A 27,095-nucleotide genomic window follows, 5' to 3' on the forward strand; every position below is an offset into this window, starting at 1 on the left:
GCAACCATTAATACACAGCTAATTTTGTTTCATCTATACTAAAGTCCCTACAAAAGCTTGATTATTTTTTGAGAAAATCCCAAGGCATAATAAAAGAGCACAAGATTGCTGGGGAAGGTTAAAACATTTTACTGTATCTTCTATAGTCATTATAGGCTGAAACTTTAGGACATAATTCTCTCTTTCCCAGAAGATCTATCTTGGGTTCTAGACAAGGACAATGCTTAACAGTCTCTCTAATCTTATTATTTAGCAATTATATAATCAAATACCAAGGACAGTTCAGTTGTTTTCCGAATCTGCCCTGCCCTCACACTCCTTTTCCGTATTTCCCAGCCAGATGGCCCTCCTATATTTGCCCTTGGGGTCTGAAGCCAAGCTTTTCCTACCAAAAGGCTAAGAAGCGATCCTTGCTGCTTGTGCTCCTGTAGTTCATACCCCATACTTGGCTCGTGACTCCTACTGTATATGGTGTTGACAATCCAAATGATAACCCTTACTGTTCCTTTGCCTCTGCCTCCCTACATGTTTCAGAATTGCCGATGACCTACTTAGCTTCTGGCAATGCACATCATAACCATATCATCATATTTCATCTTCAACTTCATTATTATGCTTACAGCAGCTACCATTTATCAAATATTTACTATGTGCCAAGGACTGTGATAAGCATTTTATATATACTTCATTTAGTCCTCCAACAACCCATCTTAAGGTTAAGTTTTATCTGTAAATCAGAATTTATAAGTACATTGAGGCTCAGCTAGGTTAATTATTTTGCCAATGTCACACAACAAATACGTTTGAGAGCTAGGATACAAACATGGGATTGTCTGATTGCCAAACTAATGCTTTCATTGTGAACAGCTTTTACTATATTCCTTTAGAAAATGTTCAGCTAAAATCATCAGGCAAGTATAGATCAGAGACACCTAAGGGGAGAAGGAAGGAGAAGGGCCAGAACAGAAGTGGGAAGAACACAAGGCATTATGGCGATGGTACACGGGTGTACTGGTGGTGGGAATTTTATGGGGAAATCTTACATTGTACAAAAATGAAGGATGATGGAATGAATACATTTTAAAAAATAAAATACAAAACTATTTTAAGAAAGGTAATATATAATTCTTATATGAAGTTCAAACAGTACTGTAATGAAAATTTTCTCTCCTGCTTTCCCTATTCTACTTTACAGATATAACTATAGTTATAAGTTTGGTGTAACAAGTATAAAATACTTAAAAAATATTTGTGTGAATGTGTACAAACACCATGGAAGGAAGACATTAATGCTGGTATTCCATGGGAAGGAAACTAGGTAACAAAAAGAGTAAGAGCAAAACAATTCACTATGTATTCTTTCACATTGAGAATTTTAAGCTGTATAAATAAAATTTTAAACTAAAAAAGGCACAATTAAAAGGAAGAAGTTTGTTTTCTTACAAATACACATGTCTATTTAAGAAATAAAAATGGAAGTATTCCTATGTAGTACTACTTGAGTTTCTTCATTTATAAACATATCGTAGACATCTTTCTGTGTCAATAGACAAACTGTCTTTCTCTTTTTAACAAGTTCATAGCATTCTATTCTACAGATGCACCATAATTTATTTATCCAACCCTTACTGATGAATGTTTCCAATTGTCATTACAAGCAATGATGCTATAAACATTGACTATTTCTCTTTATACACTTGTGTATTTCCGCAAAATAAGATTCTTAAAAAAATCAAATCAGAAAAGTATATAAGAAAACTAATGGTCTTAACAAGTACATTATACTATCTCTTATTTCATGGGCTCTTACCCACTGACTTGCTAAAATTGCTAATTACACAAGATCTTTCTCAGGCTTGCCAATTAGATTACAGCTCTCTCCACCCCAACACTGCCATGGTTCACTGAATTAAACAATCAATGATATCTGATAATACCTGGGTATTTCCCCAAGTATATACCTTCCCCCACCCATGTCCCAGCTCCTAGGTCCCAATTTCATGCCCTATCTTAGTGACATGTTGCCACCAATAGTCCCAATATTTGTGTTCCTTTTCCCCACCTCACCTGCCATTAGCCATCAATAGGGACAGCGGGCCCTCATTTCCGTCAAGGTCCAAGTCTGGCGAGTCATCATCTGAGTCATTCAAGCAGGTACCAGTGATGTTGAACTGCAGAAGGAGGAGGCTCAGTTGTCACCTCTCTGGGTCTCCCATGTGAATCAGGATGGTCAGTTCCGTCCAGTTTCACAGGTTTGAGTTCACTGTCAAAACCACCTGAACAAAGGCCTTCTGCTACACTGTTCCCTACCCCCACCCGAAATGATCACAGAAGGAAGCCTATCACTCTTGTAAAACATATTCCCTGAAAGGAGGGGCGCATTAACATGTCAGTGGAAGACACCATAATCTTGAAGCAGGGAGGGGCCCTGAAAAAGGAATTTTCTCAAGGACCTCAAGATTCCAAACTGACACTCATATGCCATGTTTTCAATAGTCATTCCCATGTAAGCATTTCAAGATACAACTGAAGTATTATGTTTTCTGAGGGCTCCTGATCATTGCTCCTAAGCATATAGAATAATTTGATGTTTCTCAGGGTCCCTCCTACATCCTTGATCATAGCAGCTATAATACTTTATTGTGCTCATTTGTTTTTATGCCTGTCTTTCTCACTAGTCTGTCAGTCTCTTGAGGGTTACATCCACAGCACCTATCACAGTGCCCAGCATAGACAAGGTCTCAATAAATGCCTATTAAATGAGTGGGACTGGTAGCCATATATCAGGGGCCGTAAGGGAGGTGGGAGGAAAGCAAGATAGCCTGTCCTTTTAATAGCCTACTCCTCCTCCAAGGGACCCAAAAGGGTTGAGCTGAGCTCATGGGCCAGCACCCACCTTTGCTTTCTGGGAAGAGCCTGTCTTCAGTGCCTGATGATTGTATGTATCCATGAGATTATAGCTCAATTGCCCAGCAGGCCCCAAGGCTGAGCTCTCCTTGCCCTTTCGCTCTGCCTTCTTGAAGAGTTCCTTGGACTTCAGGCCTTTCTTCTTTGAACCACTTTTGGAGGAAAGTGGCAGCCTGGACATGGACACTGAAGTAGAATGGGCTGGTCTGGTTAAGGGAATGGAGCCAGCTGGAAAGATCCTCTGCAGCCCAAAGATATTGCTTGTCTTCCCAACGTTCTGTTGGAAGATATCCTATAAGAGTATTAGTACACGAGGGGGTTAGAGCTTACTCAAGGGCACCCTCTATGCTAAGAGCATATTTATGGCACTGGCGATACTACCATGGGAAGTTGTTTACAGATGGCTCCACATATGCACACCCTAGCTTTCTCACAAATGAATCATCAAGATTTACTGGGTGGCATTTCTTTATCCAGCCACTGATAGATAAGAATATGAAGCAGAGGAAAAGCCCAGGACTACTGTCAAAACTAGAGAAAAAAGACTCTAAGAGCAGTTGACATGAAACAGAAAAAAAATTCAGTAGCAAACTGTGTGGTTCCAACTCTAAGGAGTGCAAGATTTAAGAGGAGGAAAAAGGTTCTAGTCCTAATTCTGCTACCAGATAGCTCTGTGACCTCAGGAGAGTCATCTGATCATAATGTAGCACTGTTTGCTCTACTGCAAAATTAAAGAATTGGACTGGAAAGGTGGTTTTCAAAAATGCTCTGTGGCTCCTACTTCCCCTGGAGTCTGGAGTTTGGTGGAAGGCAAATAAGGGAAACAAGTGTAGCTCTACACCTCCCGCCTTCATCAAAGCTCTATGCTTTGATTGGCTCTATAAATTGAGCTTCCAGGAAAGAGATCCTTTGGGAAAAATACTTTCATTGTTTTAAAACATCTGAAAGCCAATGGACCAGATATGATCCATCTCTAAGTGTTCTTCCAATCAGCCCAAAGTTCTGTGTACGCAAAATGGCTTAAGTGTGAAGAGCCAGGCCTTTCAGGTAAATCTGAAGGATTCTGACAGATGGCAGTAAAGGGAAATGAGGTGGGAGGTGGACAATGTAAACTGTGATGTAGGCTGTGAAACATGGTACAAGTGATGAGGCTGGAAACCTAATTTCACAGTAGGTCACTCTGACCAACTTTCAGCATGGATTTAGTACCTGAATCCTAGGCACTAAATGGAACTTTACAGCTTTTGAGCTCCAGGAAAGTTTAAAATTCCTCAAGTTCAATTCTCTGATGCCTCTGCTACATCACCAGCCCACACTCAATTCTCTTTGCTGCAAAATCTGTTAATAATAATGGCTCACATTTATTGAGTACTTACTCTGCTAGGCACTGTGTGAAGGGCTCTATATTTATTAGCTCTTAATTCAAATAAAACTGAAAAGACGGTGATATCCCCACTTTATAGATAAGGATGCTAAGGTTCTGAAAGGCTTGCAAGTGACAGAGCAGGAACCAAAATCCAAGTTTCTCTGATTCTCTTACCACTACATCTTACTGCCTCATGGTATATGTCACATGTTGAAACATGGCTTTGTAATCACTTTCAACCTGGGAAAACCGTCATTTTGTAGAATGCAGAGACTGAGTCAAAACATTAATAACAACAACTACTACTATGACCTCTACCACCCACCACCACAGTGACCTACCATCAGATCACAATTTAGTGAGGACATATTATGTGCTAAGCAATATTCTTAGTGCTCAATATGTATCAACTTATTCAAAACTTTTAATGACCTGAATAGGTATAATTATTCCCACTTTTTGTGATGAGGAAGCTGAACTAAAAGTTAATTTGGCCAAGGTCTTCTAATTGACTGTGAGTTCTTTATAGGCAGACATTGTATTATTTATGTATACTAAGCACTTACCTCAATGTGTAAATACTTAAGGGACATAATAATTATAGGGCCCTTGGTGAGGTTTCTCCAATCCTTCCCCTATGCTCTCATGCTAATTGTAGAAGCCTGACCTGCCACTTGAGCCTTGAGCCCTTCCTAAACACCTCCCCTGCTCCCATGCTTCTTACTTCCACCAAGCGGATCTCCCTAGCCAGATCTTTAATGAGCTGTACAGTCCGTACTGTCTCTGGGATCTCATCCTCATGGTCTGGTAGAGCCTGTTAAACAAAAGACACAAGGAATAGACATGCACATAAATAGACACAAAAACAGAAATTTTTTACAAATGTACCAAAGCAGTCAATAGAAAATGGATCATATTTTAATAAATGGTCATATCAAGAAAAATAACCTTAATCCACATTTTGTACAAATTCTCAAAATATTGATAGATCATCGACATAAATATAAAATCTAAAACTATAAACCCTTCAAGAAGAAAGCGGAGAACATCTTTGCTACCTTGGGTTAAGCAAAAGATTTCTTAGGACATAAAAACCATTAACCATATATATGTTTGTATGTGTGTGTGTATAGACACACACAATGAAATATTACTCTGCAATCAAACAAGATAAAGTCATACCATTCACAACAACATGGATGGAACTTGAAGGGACTGTGTTCAGTGAAATAAGCCAGAAAGAAAAAGAAAAATATTGGATGGTTTCACTTATAGGAGGAATGTAGAGGAAACAAGGCATCCAGAGGAAACAAAGTAATTATAATAAATCAAAAATCAAAATCAGGCCATCTCTGGTGGGGCAGCAGGCTAAAGCACAGCACTGCAAGTGCACCACAGTCGCTTCAGTGTGAGTTCGATCCCTAGCCCTAGAGGTGATCCACATGGTGCGGCAGACCTCTCCAGACCTGTTTGCTGCTCCCCTCACTGTCTCTGGTGAATCCTCTCACCACCCCTGCGCCTCTAGCCTGTATCCTAGTTCTATATACATAAATAAATAAATATTTTTAAAAATTTTTAAAAAAGAAAAGCAAAATCAACAGGCAACTGTAAATCAGAGACATTCTGCAGGGTTGGAGGAGAGTGAAAGATAAAAACAGGGATGAGAAGCGCACAAGGGACTATGGTGATGAGACACAGGTGAACTGGTGATGGGAATTTCACAGGGAATACACCTGAGAGGAGAAAGCATACATTGTTCAAAAAATGAACAATGATATAAACTATATATAAAATGAAAAACATCAGCTATAAAAAAAAACTCTGATAAAATTGGATTAATAAGAATAAAAAAATCTTCTGAAAAAACACTGTTAAGACAAGCCAGACTGAGAGAGAAAACATTTGCAGAATATATATCTGACAAAGAACATTGTCAAGGGGTATGAAAATCTCAATTGTAGGCTTGGGTCACACACCTCAGAAAAGTCAAGAATCTCAGGGACATCCCTGGGGACAAGCTGGCCTCTCAAACTGTGTCGCACAGTCCACAGTTAGCACAACAACCCAGGGTGAGACCTGTTGTTTGTCTTTTAATCTGTCTGCAATCTTTAGTCCTAGGAGATTACATATTTATGTAGACAGATCTTTCATACTTTTTATGATTTTTTTCACCAGTTTTCACCTTACTTTTGCATTGAGAAGACTGATATCCTTTTTTGCTGGTTTGAGTCTTTTTTTCAAGATTTTAAAAAGAAATAAGCAGAGGGGGAATTTGTGTGAGAGGATTCGCCAGGGATCGAACTTATACTGCAGACAGCTTCATAGTGCTGAGACTTAACACCTTGAGCAACCAGGGAGGCCCCATCTTTAACAATTTTAAAGATGACTGGCCAGGGGTGAGGGCCAAGAACTCATGTGATAAAGCTGGAAACCTTGATAGCTCCTCCCTCCCAGCCCAGGGGCTCATGGAAAGGTAAAGGAAAGAATGTGTCCTATGAAAGTCATCTGTTCTTCCAAGACTTCTTCTATGAATGTGGGTTCTTTGGATCTATGCCTTACTCTCTTCCAGCTCCCTTTGGCTGTGTGGTTTGGAGTCATCCTAAGCCCAGGACATGGTGCTTAGGATGCAATACACTCCCTACATTCTGGTGTTCCTAGGACAGTCACTCTGAAAAACTCTTCATGGGAGTGAGAGGGCAGTGGGGTGGTTTTCAGAGATGAATCCCAAGGTAACTGCACCTGAAGGGTGTAGAGAAACAGTTTCACAGGCAAAGACAGCTAAGTCTATGGTGGCTGAAAGGTCTCCTTAGGCCACAGTTTTCAGGGGAAGGTTTCTATAAAGAGTATCAAAAGCAGAAGTGTATATATTGCTATTTCTTCTATGTTTTTTCTGCATTTCTTAAGTGTTTTTTTTTTTAAAGAAATGCATTTCTTGCTTTTTTTTTTTTCAAGATCTATTCGTTTATTCATACAGAACTGGGGTACAGGCCAAAGATGCGAAGGGTGAGAGGATTCACCAGAGACAGAGTGGGGAGCAGAACAGGCAGATCGACTAAGTACACTGCTGAGGGGAGCAGCGGGAGGGCCAGGAGAGGTCTGCCACACCATGTGGATCACCTCCAGGGCAGGCGGGGATCGAACTCATGCGGAAGTGGCTTAAGCTTCTTAGTGCAGTGCTCCAACTGGCTGCACCACCAGGGAAGGCCCTCTTAAGTGCTTGTTTTAAAAATTTTAATCCTGTGAGAATTTTAAAAAAAATTTATTTATTTATTCATAACACAAAACTGGGGTACAAGCCAAGGTGCACAGGTGGTGAGAGACAGAGTGAGGAGCAGAACAGGTAGATCGACGAAGTACACTGCTGAGGGGAGCAGTGGGCGGGTCAGGAGAGGTCTGCTGAGCCATGTGGGTCACCTCCAGGGCCGGGGCTCCTCACACTGAAGCGGCTGCAGCTCGCTTGCAGTGCTGCATCCCAACCCATCCCGCCACCAGGGAGGACCCCTTCAGTGCTTTTTAAAATTTAATATTTTGATTAGTAATCCATTCACATGCTTCAAAAGTAAAAACATACACTGAAAAATCCCTGCCATCAATCTGACAGTCAGTACTCTGACATTTCCCCACACATGCAGGTAACCACTTTTCTTAGTTTCTTCTGCTTACCTCCAGATTGTGCCTTAAGGTACATACAATAACTGATAAATATCATTGTTTCCTTCCCTTTATTTCACATATAAGGTAACACTCTACACACACTGCTATACACCTTTATTCTGGTGATCTTTCCAAATCAGTACACAGATTTTTCTTATTTTGTTTTATAGATATTTAGTACTCAACTGGATAAATGGATATTGGTATATTTCTAAGCAGCCATTTTTACAATATGTATCAAAAGAGTTTTAAGTTTTTCATAGATTTTGATCTTGCAATTGTTCTTTCAGTAATCTATCCTAAAGGAATAAACACGAGATGAGTACAAAAGAGTGATGCACATGGATATTCACTGCATGATTCTCTGTGACTATTTCCCTCAAAAGAAATAAAAAGGAAGCAAGAAGCAAGTTACACAAGTAAGGGTGGTACATCCCTTCAAAAGAATATCATGTAATTATTTAATGTTCATGGAGAACACTGGTAACACAGGAAAATTAAGATAAGCCAACTAATTATAGATACAAAATTTTGTTTTGTAAATGCAAATAAAAAGAAAATATGCCCATATGTTAATGTTTCCTCTAGGTGTTAAAATAACAGTTGCTTTTCCTCATCAATACTTTTCTGTATTTTTCTAATTTTCTAGCATAAGTACCATTACTTGTTATAATCAGCAAGAAAGGTTAAAAATGCAATCTGTGGTCCTTTACTATAACCCCAGGAGACCACAAGAACCTCCTTGTCTAGTCTTTCTCCCCAAAGTTTTTACCAAAGCCAATTCCTATAAAGAGCAAATTCTTGAAGAGGTAGAAAAATGAGTTTATTTACTTCTTTCCTTGTCCACGCTCTAAAGGCCAAGTTCAGGGCTTTGCCACCATGGACCAGGTAGGATGCAGGGTGTCTCCTGTTCTCTCGCAAACCTAAAGGGGGAAGAGGAAGGCAGACTGTCAACAGAGCCATTCACAGAACTGAAGGATTTGTAACCTCTTTCAGACAATCAAAGAAAATATTCAAGGTTCTGAGCACAACTCTAGATTTCAATCCTTAAAGCTGTGTTTATTTAGTTTCATTTTTTGTATGTAGCTTCCCAGTTTCCCCAGCACCATTTGTTGAACAAACTTTCTTTGTTCTATTGTATATTCTTTGCTCATTTGTCAAAGATTAGCTGCTGCTTTATTTACAATAGGAAACCCAAATGCCCAAAAGTAGGTGACTAGATGAAAAAGATGTGGTACATATATATGATGGAATATTACTCAGCAATCAAAAAAGATAAACTCATGCATTTGCAGCAACATGGATGAAGCTGGAAGGGATCATGCTTAGTGAAATAAGCCTGACAGAAAAAGAAAAAAGAATAGATGGCTTCACTCATAGCAGGAGAATAGAGGACCAGGGGGGGGAAATAAAATAATAATAATGATGATGATGATAATGATAATGATGACAACAACAAAAACAACAACAACTATAATCCAGAGACATTTTATGGGGGTGGAGTGGGGAATGAGATCCAAAATGGGGGAGAGGGGGAAGTGTAATGGACTATGGTGATGGCAAGCAGGTGATTTGGTGATGGGAAGCCCACAGGGATTACATTGAGATGGAAAAGGCATAAAATGATGTAAAAATAAACTTTATATTAATAAAAACAAAACAAAACAAAACTTGTTTATTTAACGTGCACCTATTAAATGCCAGGCACTTGACATCACTAGCACATTTACTCCATATGGCCACTCTGTAAGCTAGGTATTATTATCTTTATCTTATATTTCAGGAAACAGACTCAGAGAGGCAAAGAGACTTGACCAAGGACACTCCTAGTAAGTGTCATAGTCAAAGCTGAAATCATATCTATCTGAATCTGAGGTCTGTATACCTTCAAGCACATTACTCTGTTTCTTGGGCTTCAAAATATGAATGCTCTCAAGGACCATGATTGTAGACAACCATTAATGCAAAAGAAGGATTAACTGTATTCTGGTTTATAACAAATAGCCAGATTTGGACTCAATAAAGCATTTTCTTTTTGAAGATTTAGTTATTTATACAGAACTGGGGTACAGGCCAGAGGTACAGGGGTGGTGAGAGGCTCACCAGAGACAGATGGAGGAGCAGAACAGGCAGATGGATGAAGTACACAGCCAAGGGGGGCAGTGGGTGAGACAGGAGAGGTCTGCTGCGTCTGGGGCTGGGGATCAAACTTGCATTAAAACTGCTGTGGCTGGCCCTCCCTAGTGGCGCAGCGGGTTAAAGCACAGCACTGAGAATCTAAAGCCGCTTCCGCATGAGTTCAATTCCCGCCTGCCCCGGAGGAGATCCACATGGCGTGGCAGACCTCTCCTGGCCAGCCCGCTGCTCCCCTCAGCAGTGTGCTTCGTCGATCTGCCTGTTCTGTTCCCCACTCTGTCTCTGGTGAAGCCTCTCACCGCCCCTGAGCCTCTGGCCTGTACCCCAGTTCTGTATGCACAAATAAATAAATCTTAGAAGGAAAAAAAAAAAACTGCTGTGGCTAAGCTTGTAGTGATGCTTTAACCCACTGTGCCACCAGGGAAGGCCTTTAATAAAGCATTTTCTAATGAACTGTGCTGTTTGGAACAGGTAATAAGCAAATAGTCATCCAGTTTCTGAACACTAAAGTGATAGTCTAAGTGGCAGAATAAGAACTTGAGGAGAATTTACTCATTCACTCTGAGGTTCTTTGTAACACTGAGATACTAATTCCTCCTGGCCAAGTCACCTTGAAGAATCTAAGTCTTAATAAGGGAGCCACACTATTTCAGAACAGAGCAGGAAAGAGAAAACCTAGCAGATTAGATTCCACTTGGGAAACAACACAATGATGCCAGGATGAGGAGAGGACTTGGACTTGTCCCCATTGGATACATATCCCATGTCCAGGAAACTCTAAGATTATCCAGGTTGAATTTATTACCTCAACTGGAATAATAACAGGAATAATTTCACTGTGATACAATTTTCTTTTACCTTTGCTAAATAAAAGTTAAAAATCCAAGCCTTACCTCTCATTATGTTTAATATAAAAGCCAGTCTTCAAAGATCACATACTGTATGTTTCCATTTTAAAAGCATTATTGAAATGACAAAATTATAGAGGTGGAAAAACAGATGGGACAGTGGGCAAAGGGTACCATACCTCGAAAGATGTCCAGGATGTGCTTTCCCACATACCAACAGATGGTTTCAAAGTTGGGGAACTTGAAGAGGTCAGCTGTGCTCAGTCGCTTCTCAATTTCATAGGCTCTGGAGGAAGTAGGCACAAAAATTTAACAAAAATCCCATTTATTATGTACCTACTATGCCTGAGATATTTCTGGATGCTTTATATCTGATATATATAATCACATTACCTTGTAAGACCCTAACTTATGGTTAAGAAACTTGGGTTCAAAAGTTATGAGGCTTCAAAGATCTACAAAGAGCTGTAAAAATTCAATAAAAACAAAGTAAACAACCCAGTCAAAAAATGGGCAGAAGAGCTAAAAAGACACTTTTCTGAAGAGCAAATGCAAATGGCCAACATGCATATGAAAAAATGTTCAACATCACTGGTAAGCAGGGATATACAAATCAAAATCACAATGACATACCATCTTACACCAATGAGAATGGCACATATTAAAAAAATTAGCAACAACAAATGTTAGTGAGGATATGGAGAAAAAGGTACTCTCCTGCACTGCTGGTGGGAATGCAAACTGGTCCAACCACTATGTAAAGCTGTGTGGAGGTTCCTCAAATTGCTAAAAATGCACCTCCCATATGATCCAGCAATTCCACCTCTGGGCATTTACCCAAAAGACACAAAAGAATTATTCAAAAGTGCATTTGCACTCCTATGTTTACTGCAGCACTATTTACAATAGGTAAGCTATCGAAACCATACAGTTGCCCAAAAATAGATGACTGGATCAAGAAGACATGGTATATATACACAATGGAATGTTACTCAGCAATCAAAAAAGATAAACTCATGCTATTTGCAACTACATGGATGGAGCGGGGAGGGATCATGCTCAGTGAAATAAGTCAGAAAGGAAAAAAAAATACTGGATGGTTTCACTTATAGGAGGAATGTAGGAGACCCAAATAAGGAATTGGGAGAAAAAAAATAGTAATTATAACAAAATCAAAATCAAAATCAACAGGCAACTATAAATCAGAGACTTTCTTCTGGGGTGAGGTGGGGTTGAGAAGAAACTGGTTCAAAATGGGTAGGAAGAGCCCAAGGGGCAATGGCAATGATGCATGGGTGAGCTGGTGGTGGGAACTCCTTGGGGACCATATATGAGTGGAAAGAGCATACTCTGTATGAAAAAGAAGAATGATGTAAAAATATATATACAATTTTTAAAGCCTGCATTAATTCACACATTAAAAAAGTTATGTGATTTGCCATGCTAGGTAAGGATGATGTATTTACCTTCAGGCTGAACACCAGTACCAATTCCTTCCCAATCATCCCCACCTCCTTTTATGCTCATTATTGGGGATAACCCAAAGACTCTAGCAGACAGGAATGAACAACTCAGGATCACCGTGACATCAGGACTCACTTGAGTTGCATTGCAATATTAAGGCTGTGTAAGAAATTCCCTCCAAAAGCAAGGCAGTCCACAGGGGTCAGCACAGCATGGATCCATCCTGCAATATAACAAGACAAAATCATAGCTGGCCAAGGACCTTTCTTCCTTTGGAAATCTCCACTGTCTCCTTAATGCAAACACATCTTCTTTGAGCAGCCAGTCTGGCAGAGACTTGGTATATTATATGAGTTCCTCCACCATCTCAAGCCATCTTGGCTGAGTGTACTATCATTGTAAACTTGACTAGATCTATATGTGGTTAAGAAACTCCTTCTACTTCTCTCCTCCCCTCTTCTGTTGCCTCACTCATCCTCCTTTCTTGTTTCTAGTAAGGGATTTAAACTTGACAGGCCTACCTCTTTTAACTCTAAACAATGAGCTTTTGCATTGGGTAGACCTGGGTTCAAATTTTGCCATTTTCTACCTAAATATCCACATCACCAGATTGGCAGTGAAATATAAACCTAGTTGGAAATCAGTTATTTCCCTTGCCCTTGCCTTTCCTTTGAGAGTGATCTGATTTCTCCTCTGGAATCTCTCTCATATTTATCTTCCCTTCTCCATTCACCCAACCTACCAATACCATAGAGTTCAGAACCCTGATTATCTGTCATCAAACCTACTTGCAACAACCTCTAAATTGGCTTCTCCACATTAGTAGTTTGGGCCAGTGAATCCTGGAGTTAGTTGAGACTTTCAGAGAGTATATGAGAGCAAAACTATATTCATGATAGCATTTAGATGTTATTTGTCTTTTTAACCCTCATTCTCTTAAGGGTGTAGTGGAGTTTCCCAGAGTGTACATGCTGTCTTATCACAACATGCAGAAGCAGACTTGAGGATCTAACCACTTCCTATTAACCCATACATTAAAATAGGTTTGCAAAAAAAAAAAAAAGTTAATGTAATTCTTATCACTAAAACTTCTTGGTTTGAAAATGGTTATATTTCATAAAACCTTAATACTTAGGCCAACATATAATGAGCTTATTTTTTCTTTTCTCAATAGATTAATATATTACATTTCTCAGCTTTAATTTATAATGTCGTAAATATTAATAACATAAGACACATAAATAAAAGTTCTTCAGGGTCCTCTATAATATATAAAAGTATAAAAGGGATACATAGTCCCAGATGATAGCTCTGCACCAATAATGACCTCTCAAGTCTATCTACATCCAAACCTATGTGATAGATCTAAAACACAAATATGTGATATCATTCTCTGCTCCAAATTCTTCAATGTAATATCCATCCCCCAGAATAATGGAGAAATTAATGAACTACATATGTATGAACAATCATAATGTTCAAAGGAAAATGCAAGTTAAGAATATATCCAATAATTCCATTTATATAATGTTCAAAAATATGTAAAAAAATACTACATATTGATTAGTGAGGTATATAGATGCAGTAATTGGATAAAAATGCATGATGGTGACTAACATCAGCTCAGGATAATAGATAGCTATGAAAGGAAAGAATGGGAGTGTAAACCAGAAAAAGTATACAGAAATCTTCAAGTAGATATATATTTTTAGCTGAGTCATGAACATATAAATGGTCATTATATTAGCCTTTTTATCTTTTGCTTCATCTGAAATTTCAATTAGAAGTGAAATAAATAATCCTTCATTTGTCCTAGTTACCCCTGGGATAGGTTTTGTCAACCGTCATTTCTAGCATCATCTGTACCCAGTTCTTGATCATTTTAGGATCCATTTTAGTAAACTGCTCTACAGAGCCTTGCTTTGCTTATATCTTTCCCTGTATCTAAGATGTTATTCTGTTTTTCTTTCCTTAGTTAGTTCCTACTATCTCTTTAGACATCACTCTTCTGAGATTTTCACAAGGCTCTGGCTAGATTAATTGTTCTCTGTACTTCCAAAACTTGCATTGATTACCTGTACTGTGGTTCCTCATATCATGCATGAAAATCACCTCAAAATGGATAAAAGATTTTGGCATAAGACCCGAAACCATACTATAGATAGAAGAAAATATTGGTAGAACACTACAAGACATACATCTCAACAACATCTTTAAAGACTCTTCACCCAAAGCAAAGAAAATGAAGGAAAAGATAAACACATGGGACTACATCAAACTGAAAAGCTTCTGCACAGCAAAAGAGACATTAACCAAGACAAAGAGGTACCCTACTGACTGGTAAAAAAGAAATCTTTGTATACCATATAATGGGCAAGGGACTGATCATAAAGATATACAAAGAACACACTTGAGTAAAAAAAACAAAACAAACAACCCAGTCAAGAAATGGGCAGAAAAACTTAAAAGACACATACTCGAACAGGAATTGCAAATGGCTAGCAGGCATATGAAAAAATGTTCAACATCCCTCATAATCAGGGAAATGCAAATCAAACCGCAATGAGATACCACCTCACACTAGTGAGAATGGCACAGATCAAAAAAAAAAAAAAAAAATGACATAATGTTTGTGCTTCAATTTTATCAAATTAAAAATAGGTCACAGAATAAACTTAAAAAAAAAAAAAAAAAGGAACCACAACAAATGTTGGTGAGGATGTGCCGAAAAAGGAACTCTCCTACATTGCTGATGGGAATGCAAACTGGTACAACCACTATGGAAAGCTCCATTGAAATTCCTCAGACTACTGAAAATGGAGTTACCATATGACCCAGCAATTCCACTCCTAGGATCTACCCAAAGGACACAAAATATTAATTCAAAAGGACACCCACCCCTATGTTTATTGCTACACTGTTTACAATAGGGAAGACATGGAATCAACCGAAATTCCCAAAAATAGATGACTGGATCAAGATGTGGTATATATACACAATGGTATATTACTCAAGAAATCAAAAAAGATAAACTCATGCCATTAGCAGTACCATGGATGGAGCTGGAAGGGATTATGCTCAGTGAAATAAGTCAGAAGGAAAAAAGAAAAATATAGAATGGTTTCACTTATAGGAAGAATTTAAGAGAACCAAATAAGATAGGGGGGAAAGTACATTGTTATTACAATACAAAACAAAACAAAAACAAACAGACAATTATAAACCAGAGCAATCCTACAGGGGAGGGGGACAAAGAGGGATCAGAAGGAGGGAGCAATGAATGTGGGGGGCTATGGTGATGATTGGAGGGATGGGAAGTAAACATTATTGTAAAATGAACAATAATGTAAATATATATATATAGATATATATATAGATATATAGTTATATATATAATACCTCTACTGTGGTTATTAGAACATTATACTTAAATGGTATATCATTCTTTTGTCCCTAGTAACTTGTCTAATGCTGGGACAGACAATATAAACTCAAAGCTTGTGGAGCTAAGCAGATGATACATATTTGTGGTAACTTCTATCAAGATGCAAAGTAATCTAATTCAAACCTTGTTAGGCAATTCAATTCAGCAAACAGTTGTTAAGTACATCAGTATAGGAATATCATTCGGCAAGATCCAACAAAGGATTCTAAGATGGATGAATAAATGCTTGGAAATAGAAACTTATAAAAGAGAAAAGGAAATGGGTATGGTGTTATGGGTGACTTGCCTCATCATCATACATTCTATAAAATAATGTAATAAAATGATATTGGTAGATGAATAGACAAACATGCAAAGAAAAGATAATCCAGAACTATAGCTATAATGTTTGAGGTGTTAAAATTACATAAGAACCTTAAAATACTATATTTGAAATAAAAAAAATGTAAAGGGTGGACTCAATAGAAGAATGGAGACAATGGAAAAAAGAACCGGAGAACTCAAAGAGAGCAATAGAAAGTACCCAATATGAACAAAAGAGCGGCAAAAGATTGAGAAAAGATAAACTCCTGGACTTGTGTAACTCATAAATGTCAGATCCAGGAGAAGAGAGGTTAAGTTAGAGTCTGGGGCTGATAAAGAATTCATATAAGGGCTAAAATTTTTACTAGCATGGCAAAAGACATAAACCTTTATATTGAAAAAAAATCAGTGAAACACAGTAAAACCCAAAGAAATCCATGGAAACACATATGTAAATCAAACCACTTAAAACTAAAGAAGAATTTTTTTTTTAAATATTGAAAATAGCAAGAAATGATACATTATTTTTTAGGGGAAAAACATTCTGAATGTTAGCCAAAATCTCACAGAAGTAAGGGAGGCCAGAGTAAGTAGCACAACATCCTTCAAGAGCTGTAATGGACAGAACCATTCACCCAGAATTCTATACTTAGGAATATAGTTCAGGAATGAAAAAGAAATCAAAACATCAACAGATGAAGGAAAACTAAGTGAAACTGTTAAACTGTTATAAGACCTATCCCAAACTCTAAACAGACAGGAAATGACAAAAAATGGAATCACAGAGCACAGTTAAGAAGAAAGAACAAGAGAAGAGTATCCTAAATTATGTTTGGCAGTTTGAATAATAACTCAAAACACAATGTAATGTTCTCAATGTATGAAGAAGAAATATTTAAGGCAAATATACTGTAAATGGGAAAGGTAAAAGAATGTGAACATAAGATTTCAACCATTCCCTTGAAATGGTAAAATGTCAATACTATTAAATTGTGATAAGATATATGCAAATATAAAATAAAAATATAAAACTACAGTAAGCTCCAGAAATTCTATACAAGACCTGAAGCTCAATTCATATGGAAGCTGAGGGGGCTCAGAATAGACATAATAATCTTGAAAAAGAAATGTTAGAAAGCTGACACTTCCTGAAACCAAAACTTACCATAAATGTATAGCAAATGAGAAAGTGAGAGACAATAAGAATAAACACATAGAACAATGAAAAGGAATTCAAAGGCCAGAACCAAACATAACATTTATTTTCAACTGACAGTTTTTGACAAGACAATGCATTAGGGAGAGATTTCAAATTTTTTTGAAATCATTCTGGGATAAATGGACATTCAAATGTAAAAGCATGAAATTGGATCCTTTGGCCTCACACTGTATAGGAAAAAAATTTTTAAATGAACTTGAAGCCCTCCCTGGTGGTGCAATGGGTTAGGACACAGCACTGCAAGCTGGCTGCAGCCACTTCAGTGTGAGTTCAAACCCCAGCCCCGGAGGTGATCCACATGGCCTGGCAGACCTCTCCTGGCACCCCCGCTTCTCCCCTCAGCAGTGTACTTTGTTGATCTACCTGTCCTACTCCCCTCTCTATCTCTGGTGAACCCTCTCATCGCCCCTGCACCTCTGTCTTGTACCCCAGCTCTGTATGCATAAATAAATAATTTTTTTTTTAATTTTAAAAAATGAGCTTGAAGTAAAAGACCTAAATGTAATAATTAAAACTACAAACTTTTAGAGTAAAATGCAGGTGTAAATCTTCATTAAAATGGGCCCTCCCTGGTGGCGCAGCGGGTTAAAGCACTGCACTACAAAGCTTAAGCCACTTCGGCATGAGATCGATTCCCGCCTGCCCTGGAGGAGTCCACATGGCGAGGCAGACCTCTCCTGACCCGCCCGCTGCTCCCCTCAGCAGTGTACTTTGTCAATCTGCCTGTTCTGCTCCCCACTCTGTCTCTGGTGAATCCTCTCACCCTCCGCATCTCTGGCTTATACCCCAGTTCTATATGAATAAATAAATAAAATCTTTAAAAAAAAAAAAAACAAAATGAATTAGGCAGGGCCCTCCCTGGTGGCGCAGCGGGTTAAAGCACAGCACTGAGAATCTGAAGCCACTTCTGCATGAGTTCGATTCCCGCCTGCCGCCTGCCCCGGAGGAGACCACATGGCGAGCCAGACCTCTCCTGACCCGCCCACTGCTTCCCTCAGCAGTGTACTTTGTCAATCTGCCTGTTCTGCTCCCCACTCTGTCTCTGGTGAAGCCTCTCACCGCCCCTGAGCCTCTAGCCTGTACCCCAGTTCTGTATGCACAAATAAATAAATAAATCTTTAAAAAAAAATGAATTAGGCAATGGTCACTTAGATATGACACCAAAAATCAAGCAAAAAATAACCTGGTATATACATCAAATTCAGAATTTTTGTGCATTATAGGACACTTTAAAAAAAAAAAAGTGAAACAGCAATGCCTAGAATGAAAAAAAAATTCAATACACATACTTTTTTCAGATCAAGAATAAAAAAACAAATTAACTAATTAAAGTATGGGGAAAGGTTTTAAATAGACATTTTATAAAAATAAAAAAAAGATATACAAATGGTTGATAAGTACATGAAAAGATGTTCAACAGATGTTTGGTAAACTGAAAATCTCAATGAGATACTACTGTGTACCTACCATAATGGCTATAGTCATAAAAATGAACAAGGGAAAAACTGAAACCCTCATATGTTACCAGTGGGAATACAAAATTGTGCAGCTACTTTAGAAAATAGTTTTGTAGTTCCTCAAGAAGTTAAACAGTTACTATATGACTTAACAATTTCTCTCCTAGGTATATAGCCAAGACAACTGAAAATATATGGCAACACAGTAACTTGTACATGAATTTTCATAACAGAATTATTCATAATAGCCAAAAAATTGAAAACAACACAAATGTCTATAAAATGATGAATGAGGAGTGATATCATCCACAGGGCAGAAAAGGGACACTGGGATCAAATTCCCCCAAAAAAGCATCTAACAGAAATAATGGCCAGGTCCTGACAGGACTTGGAAGTGTCATTAGAGAATACTTTTCAGCAACTGTGATTTGATCAGACTGCTGAGGGAAGTAGGAAAGGAAGATAGTAAGATCATTTAAACCCTTCTCTCTTTCCCCGTGCACAAAATCAGCCCACTACAAAGAGAAGCAAGGAAGGGAAAGCTTGAACTCAAGAATCCAAGAGAATCCTGAGATATCTGAGGGGTCTGGACAATGAAAGGTGGGCAAGCACAGCCTCCCCACAGACATATAGTACTGGGAATGGTCCCCTGTAATGTGGTGCCTCCCTGCTCCCTCTCCTGGAGACCTGCAGGAACATTTAACTGGTTGGTTACACTTAAGAGGGAAGGACATCAGGGGAGCCTAATAGGGTGGTATTGGTAACCCAAACCCTCAGGCTGCAGGAGCACTACTACCCACCCTTAGGGCCTAGAAGATGTGCCAATACACCCACACTTACAACTGCAGTTCATTCCATGACCTCATGTTTTTTGTTTTTTTTTTTTTCATTTTCTCTTCCCAGTAGACCATACTAAAACAACAATGACTAGCTCACTGGGAACCATGAGAGTCTTGAGAAGCAATTCTTCCCCTCTCTGTATGTTTCTTTATCAGACAGTCTGTTGTCTATTATTTGTTACCCTCTCTACTGTATCTGTTTTCTAATTCTTCTTTCTTCTTTCTCCCCTTCAACATTACCATCACAACTTTCTCTTCTCCTTCTGCTACATTCCTGCCTCCTCTTTCTGATTCCCCCATCTAGTTCCTTCTTTCCTCTCTCACCTTTGTTCCTTCTACATTTTTGTATCATCCTCCTCTTTCCTCTCATTCCTTTTTTCTCTCCTCATTCTCTTGTGATACTGGTTTTCTTCTGAGAAACACCGAGAGAGATCTCGCAGTTCAACAGAGAAATACATCACACCCAGACTATAGGCACCGCCCAATGGAGTTGGCATCAGTGTGTGTCTAGAGGAACAAAACTCCACATGAGACTCTTGACTGCCACAGGCTGAGATGACAGATCCAATCCTATGCAGTGGGAGAAAAGCTGGGGCTCCTGATGCAAAGCACAACTCAGAACCAACACCTACCAAAGCAGAAGAAAGTCCAGACCTGTATCCAGCCACAGCAGCTCAGGCACTAGGAAGACACATACATGCCTGAGCAGAAGAAATCAGAACTCATGCGCAACAGCACCCACAAAACAGGGGCAGAATGAATAGAAAAAAGCTGAAAGCTAACATAAGAAGAAAAAAATTACAAATGATAAAGCAGGCCCTTCTGGAAATAGTACACTACAGAAAGAAAGTCAACCTTCAAAACTTAATAACATACTCACAGAAGAATATCTCTACTTAAAAGGCAAGGAATTTACAAAGGGCATAATGAAAACAAAGAAAATGCAGAAAGAGATCAGAATATAATCAATGAACTTGAGGAAGAAAATGGTGCAACTGGAGGATATATAGAGATTAGCAGAGGAGCTCAAGAATTCTGGGAAAATCCAAGAAAAAAAAAATAGAAGAAATGAAAGAATGAATCAGTACTCTCAAGGATACAGACATAAAAACAATCAAAGAAGAAAAGGAAAGAGAAGTACCAAGAAAAAGGGATGAAGAAAACAGTTTGAGAACTACCTAACACCATAAGTAAAGGAAATGTAAGAGTCTAGGAATATCAGGAGAGAGACAAAGGAACTGAGAACTATTCAAGGAGCTAACTGAAGAGAAATTCCCAAGCACGAAAAAGGCAATTAAAATAGACATACAAGAAAAACAGCAAATTACCACAACGAAAGAAAAACTATGGCAAGACTAAAAAAAGTAGTTTCCAAAGGTCTTAGACAAGGAAAAAATAATGAATTTGATGAGGGCAAAGAAACAGATAACCTATAAAGGAAAACCAATTAGGCTAACATCAGACTTCTCCAAAGATAAACTATCAACAAAAAGAGAATGGAGTGACATATTTAACAAACTCTAAGTCAACAAATTCCAAACAAAAATACCCCTGTAAAGCTTATTCCTCTATGAAGGAAAAATAAAAACCTTCTCACACAAAGTCTCCAGAAATTCATTATTACTAAACCTCCACTCCAAAAAAATATTATAAGAACCCTAAAGCCAAAACAAACAAAGGAAAGAATAGGGTATGGAATAGAATCACAAGAATAGGGTATGGAATAGAATCACAAAAAGCCAAACAAAATGGCTTATATGGATGGCAATGTATCAATATTAATTCTAAATGTAAGTGGATGAAGCTCATCAATAAAGAAACACAGAGTAGTAGGTTGGCTTAAAAAAACAGAACCAAACCTATTACTGTCTACAGGAAACATATCTAACTACAAAAGATAAATATAGAAGGAAAGTAAAGGGTTGGAAAACGATTATTCAAGCAGATGGACCAAAAAAGAAGGCAGAAACGAGCAGCCCAAATGCCCAAAAGTAGATGACTGGATAAAAAAGATGTGGTACATAAATACAATGGAATATTACTCAGCAACCAAAAAAGAGAAACACATGTCTTTTGCGCAACTTGGATGGAGCTGAAAAAGATCATGCTTAGTGAGATAAGCCAGAAAGAGAAAGAAAAATACCAGATGGTTTCACTCACAGCAGGAGTATAGTGGACCAGGCGAGAAAATAACAAAAATAATGAACAACCATATACCAGAGACATTTTGCGGGGGTGGAGTGGGGAATGGGATCAAAAATGGGGGGATAGGGAGGGAAATGCACGGGATTATGGTGATGGCACACGGGTGACTTGGTGATGGGAAACCCATGGGGATTACAATTGAGATGGGAAAAAAATGTACAAAATGATGTAAAAATAAACTTTTGTAAAATAAAAAAAAACACACAAATATTAAAGAATTAAGAAATACAAAGTAAAAAAAAAAAGAAGGCAGAAACGCCTGATTTATGTTAGAAAAAAATAGGCTTCAAGCTCAAAAAAGAAATAGAGAAGTAGATGGTCACTATATTATGATGCAGGGGACAAAACATAACAAGACTTAACACTCAGCAACATATAGTCACCAAATGAAAGAATACCAAAATATAGCAATTATTTTCACCTCTAAAAAGCAGACATTACAGAAAATACCTATGTATAGGAGACTTCAACACACCACATTCGTCAATGGACAGATCAATTAAACAAAATGTAAGTTAGCATATTACAGCTCTAAATAAGGACCTAGACCTCAAGGGCTTAACAGAGAAGGACATCTGTAAGATATTGTTCCCTCAAAAAACCTGAATATATATTTTTCTCAAGGGCACATGGATCATTCTCCAAGATCTACCACATACTAGGACATAAGACAAACATCAACAGATACATTAAGATCAAAACCATGCCAACTATCTTCTCTGACCATACAGGCATCTCACTAGAACTAAGTAATGAGAAGGAAGTCAGTAAGAGTCCTACTTCATGGAGATTAAGATTCACACTACTGAAAGGTCATTGGATCAATGAGGAGATCAAAGAGAAATTTCAAAATACATTGACATGAATGACAATGAGAACACAACTCTCCAGAACATATGGGGCAAAGCAAAAGCAGTTATAAGAAATATAGAGTAAAACAGGCTCATATCAAGAAACAAGAAAGAACTCAAAGAAACAACCTAATCTCCCACCTTAAAGAAATGGAAGAACAACAACAACAAAATCCAAAAAGCCAGTAGAAGAAATGGAAATAATAAAAATCAAAGCATAAATAAATAAAATACAAGTTAAACAATCCAAAAGATCAATGCAAATAAAAGTTGGTTCTTTGAAAAAATAAACAAAATATACAAACCTCTAGCCAGCCTCACAAAGAAAAAATGGGAGAAAGCAAAAATTAACAGAATCATAACTACTAAAAATGGAACTTCCATTTGACCCAGCAATTCCACTCCTAGGAATCTACCGAAGAGACATAAAAACATACATGCACCCCTGTTTATTGCAGCATGAATTACACTAACTAAGCTATGGAAAAAACTAAAATGCCCAAAAATAGATTACCAGATAAAGAAGATGTGGTATATAAATGCAAGGGAATATTACTCAGTGATCAAAAAACATGAACTCATGCCATTCACAGCAACAGGGATGGAGCTAGAAGGGATCATGCTCATTAAAATAAGCCAGAAGGAGAAAGAAAAATATTGGATGGTTTCACTTATAGGAGGAATGTAAGGGAACCAAATAAGGGACCAGACAAAAAAATAACTGTAATAAATTAAAAAACAAAATTACCAGGCAACTATTAATCAGAGATACACTTCAGGGGAGAGGGTGAGAGAGAGGAGTGTGTTCTTACACAAGGGACTATGGGTAATGGTACATGAGTTAATTGTTGGTGGGAACTTTATGGGGACTACACGTGACAGGAGAAAGCATGCACTGTACAAAAAAGAAGAATATTGTAAAATTTATGTAGCATAAAATACTAATTTAAAAAATGATGACTGAATAAACAATACTGTATATCATTAAGTATTATTCAGTCATTTAAAAGAATGATAGATATTGTAACATGGATGATAACTGAAAATAAACTGAGTAAAAGAAGCAAATCACAAAAGACCACATGTTGCATGATTCCATTTATATAAAATATTCATAATAACAAATCCATGGTGGGGAGAGAGGAATGAAAGTAAGTGTAATGGTGGTACAGGGTTTCCTTATGAAGTGCTTAGAATTTTCTGGTATCTGGTATTAGGCAGCAGTGATAACTGTGGTTGTATTTAAAAAAAAACAGAACTATGTCCTTTAATATATTAAGTTTTATGGTATGTGAATATCTCCATTTTTAAAATAATATATTTAAATAAATGAACATACAACATATAAAAATATATGACACAGCTAAATCAGTGATGAGAGGGAAATTATAATACTAAATGCTTACATTAGAAAAGAGGGAGAGGGACATCACCAACATCGCAGTGAAGAGACACTGGGATTAAGTTCTATCATAGAAACAATCAATAAGAGGGAAAATGCAGCAAGTTATCTGTAGGACCCAAACATTTTGGACAGGATTAGTGACCCAAAAGAAGCAGGAGGAAGGTGAGAACAGGGTAGGAAGAGAGGAGTGGGAGATATTGACCAGGACCCCATCCCCCTTCTGGCACCCAGAAAGAGCCCACCAGATTTGTAAAGGACTAATGAAAGAAAAGGAGCAGATAAGTTTGAAAGAAAGAGGAAAACACTGAGCCATCTAAAAACTCCAGAAGGAGAAACAAAGGTCCAGAACATAAGGGACATAGCAAAAGCAGCTATTAGAGGAAAATACAGAGCAATACAGGCTCACATAAAGAAACATGGAAGAACTCAAAAAAACAACCTAATCTCCAATCTTAAAGAACTGGAAAAACAAAAAAGCCCAAAAGCTGGCAGAAAATTGGAAATAATAAAAGTCAAAGCATCAATAAAAGAAACAGAATTTAAAAAAAAAAAAACAACCCAGAAGATCAATGAGAACAAAATTTGATTCTTCAAAAAAAAAGACAAATCTCTAGACAGGTTCACAAGAAAAAAACAGGAAAAAGCACAAATAAGCCCTCCCTGGTTAGGACACAGCACTACAAGCCAGCCGCAGCCGCTTCAGTGAGAGTTCGATCCCTGGCCCTGGAGGGGATCCACATAGCATGGCATACCTCTCCTGTTTCACCCACTGCTCCCCTCAGCAGTCTACTTCAACGATCTGCCTACTCTGCTCCCCATTCTGTCTCTGGAGAATCCTCTCACTGCTCCTGAACCTCTGGTCTGTACCCCAGTTCTTTATGCATAAATAAATAAATATTAAAAAAAGAAAGCACAAATAAATAAGATCATAAATGAAAGACACGGCAGAAATTAAAATAATCAGAGACTATTATGAACAGCTATATGTAAACAAGTTGAACAACCTAGAAGAGATGGACAAATTTCTACAACTTTACAATGATCTAAAGCTAGAAAAAGAACTAGAACAGCAAAACAGACCAATTACAAGCAGCGAAATTGAAGCAGTAATCAAAACCCTGCCCAAAAACAAATGACCAGGACTACATAGATTTACAAATGAATTCTACCAAATATTCAGAAACAAACTAGTACCTATCCTACACATTATTTCAAAAAATTAAGAAAGAAGGAATACTACCAAATACATTCTGTGAAGCCAATATTACACTAATACCAAAACCAAAGACAACACATTTAAAAAAGGAAATTCAGGCCAAACTCTCTAATGAACACTGATGCAGAATATTCATTAAGGTCCTAGCCAAAAAATCCAAAAATGCGTCAAAATGATAATACACAACAACCACACAAGATTATTTCAGGGGCAGGCACAAAGATGGTTCTACATCCAAAAATCAATTAATGTAACACAACATCAACAGAAAGAAAAATAAAAAACATATGATCATATCAACAGATACAGAAAAGGCATTTGACAAAGTCCAATATCTATTTATGATGAAGATACTAAAAATTCTAGGAATAGAAGAAACATACTTTAACATGATAAATGCCATATATGGCAAACCCCCAGCCAATATTATTCTCAATACTGAAAAGCTGAAAAGGCCTTTCCTTTAAGATCAGGAACAAGACAGGCCCTCCCTGGTGGCGCAATGGGTTAGGACGCAGCACTGCAAGCTGGCTACAGCTGTTTCAATGCGAGTTTGATACAGGCCCCAGATGTGATCCACATGGCACAACAGACCTCTCCTGACCCGCCTGCTGCTCCCCTCGGCAGTGTACTTTGTCTATCTGCCTGTTCTGCTCCCTACTCTGTCTCTGGTGAAGCCTCTCACCATCCCTGCACCTGTCTTATACCACAGCTCTGTATGAATAAATAAATCAATCTTAAAAAAAAAATCAGTAACAAGACAAGGATGTCCACTCTCTCTACTGCTCTTCAACATAATATTGCAAAAGTCTTAGCCAGAGTTATAAGACAGGAAAAAGATGCAAATAGGGAATGAAGAAGTAAAATTATCTTTATTTGCAGACTGTACAATAATATATATAAAAACCCTGAAAATTCCACAGAAAAGCTATTCAAAATAGCCCACCAGATTTGTAAAGTACCAAAATACAAAATCAACATATAAAAGTCAGTAGCCTTCCTATATACAACCAACCAATTTGAAGAAGTGGAAATCAAGAAAGTCTCCCCTCTTATAATAAAAGAAAAAAAAATATTTGGGAATAAACCTAACAAAAGAAGTAAAGGACCTATACAAGGAAAATTACAGAACACTGTTAAGAGAAATAGAAGTGGAAAGGCATGCCCTGCTCATGGATTGGAAGAAATAACATCATCCTACCAAAAGCTATTTCAATAAAAATCACTAACATTCTTCAAAGAAACAGAACAAATATTGACAAAATTCAAAACCTCAAAGAGCCAAAATTCTACTGATTAAAACATATAACAGAGGTATCACAATGACTTCAAAATACACTGCAGTCATAATAATTAATAATTAAAACAGTATAGTACTGGAACAAAGACCAACACACAGACTAAAGGAACTGAATAGAAAGGCCAGTAATAAAGCCACACATACATGGGGAACTAATCTTTGACAAAGGAGCAAGAATATGCAATGGAACAAGGACACTTTGTTCAATAAATGGTGGTGGGAATACTGGACCACCACATTGAAAACAATGAAACTAGACCACTACTACTTCACACCATTCTCAAAAATCCACCCAAAATGGACAAAAGAACTGCACATAAGATCTGAAACTATAAAATATACAGAAGAAAAATATAGTTAATACACTATAAAACACACACCTCAGTAACACCCTTAAAGACTCATTCCCTAAACAAAATGAAGATAAACAGCATAGACCACATTAAATTAATACCACATTAAATTAAAACATTTTTTTTA

General features: G+C 37.7%; 1 protein-coding gene across 2 annotated transcripts in view; it reads right to left on the reverse strand.

The window, feature by feature from the left end:
• The window catches only part of PHF8 (PHD finger protein 8), a 172,502-nt gene that overhangs the window by 51,945 nt on the left and 93,462 nt on the right, over positions 1–27,095 (reverse strand). Inside the window, exons 9-14 of one of the 2 annotated variants that reach the window (XM_004695007.2) lie at positions 12,511–12,598; positions 11,091–11,197; positions 8,759–8,850; positions 4,998–5,087; positions 2,897–3,199; positions 2,068–2,171 (exon numbers count right to left, since the gene is read on the reverse strand). In XM_004695007.2, coding sequence (XP_004695064.1) covers positions 2,068–2,171; positions 2,897–3,199; positions 4,998–5,087; positions 8,759–8,850; positions 11,091–11,197; positions 12,511–12,598 — 784 coding nt within the window. The remainder of the gene's footprint in view (positions 1–2,067; positions 2,172–2,896; positions 3,200–4,997; positions 5,088–8,758; positions 8,851–11,090; positions 11,198–12,510; positions 12,599–27,095) is intronic. The other variant, XM_012734313.1, reaches the window with a different exon arrangement.

The sequence above is a fragment of the Condylura cristata genome, unplaced genomic scaffold (assembly GCF_000260355.1).
Source record: "Condylura cristata isolate star-nosed mole 26May11 unplaced genomic scaffold, ConCri1.0 scaffold00053, whole genome shotgun sequence".
Classification (NCBI taxonomy): Eukaryota; Metazoa; Chordata; class Mammalia; order Eulipotyphla; family Talpidae; genus Condylura; species Condylura cristata.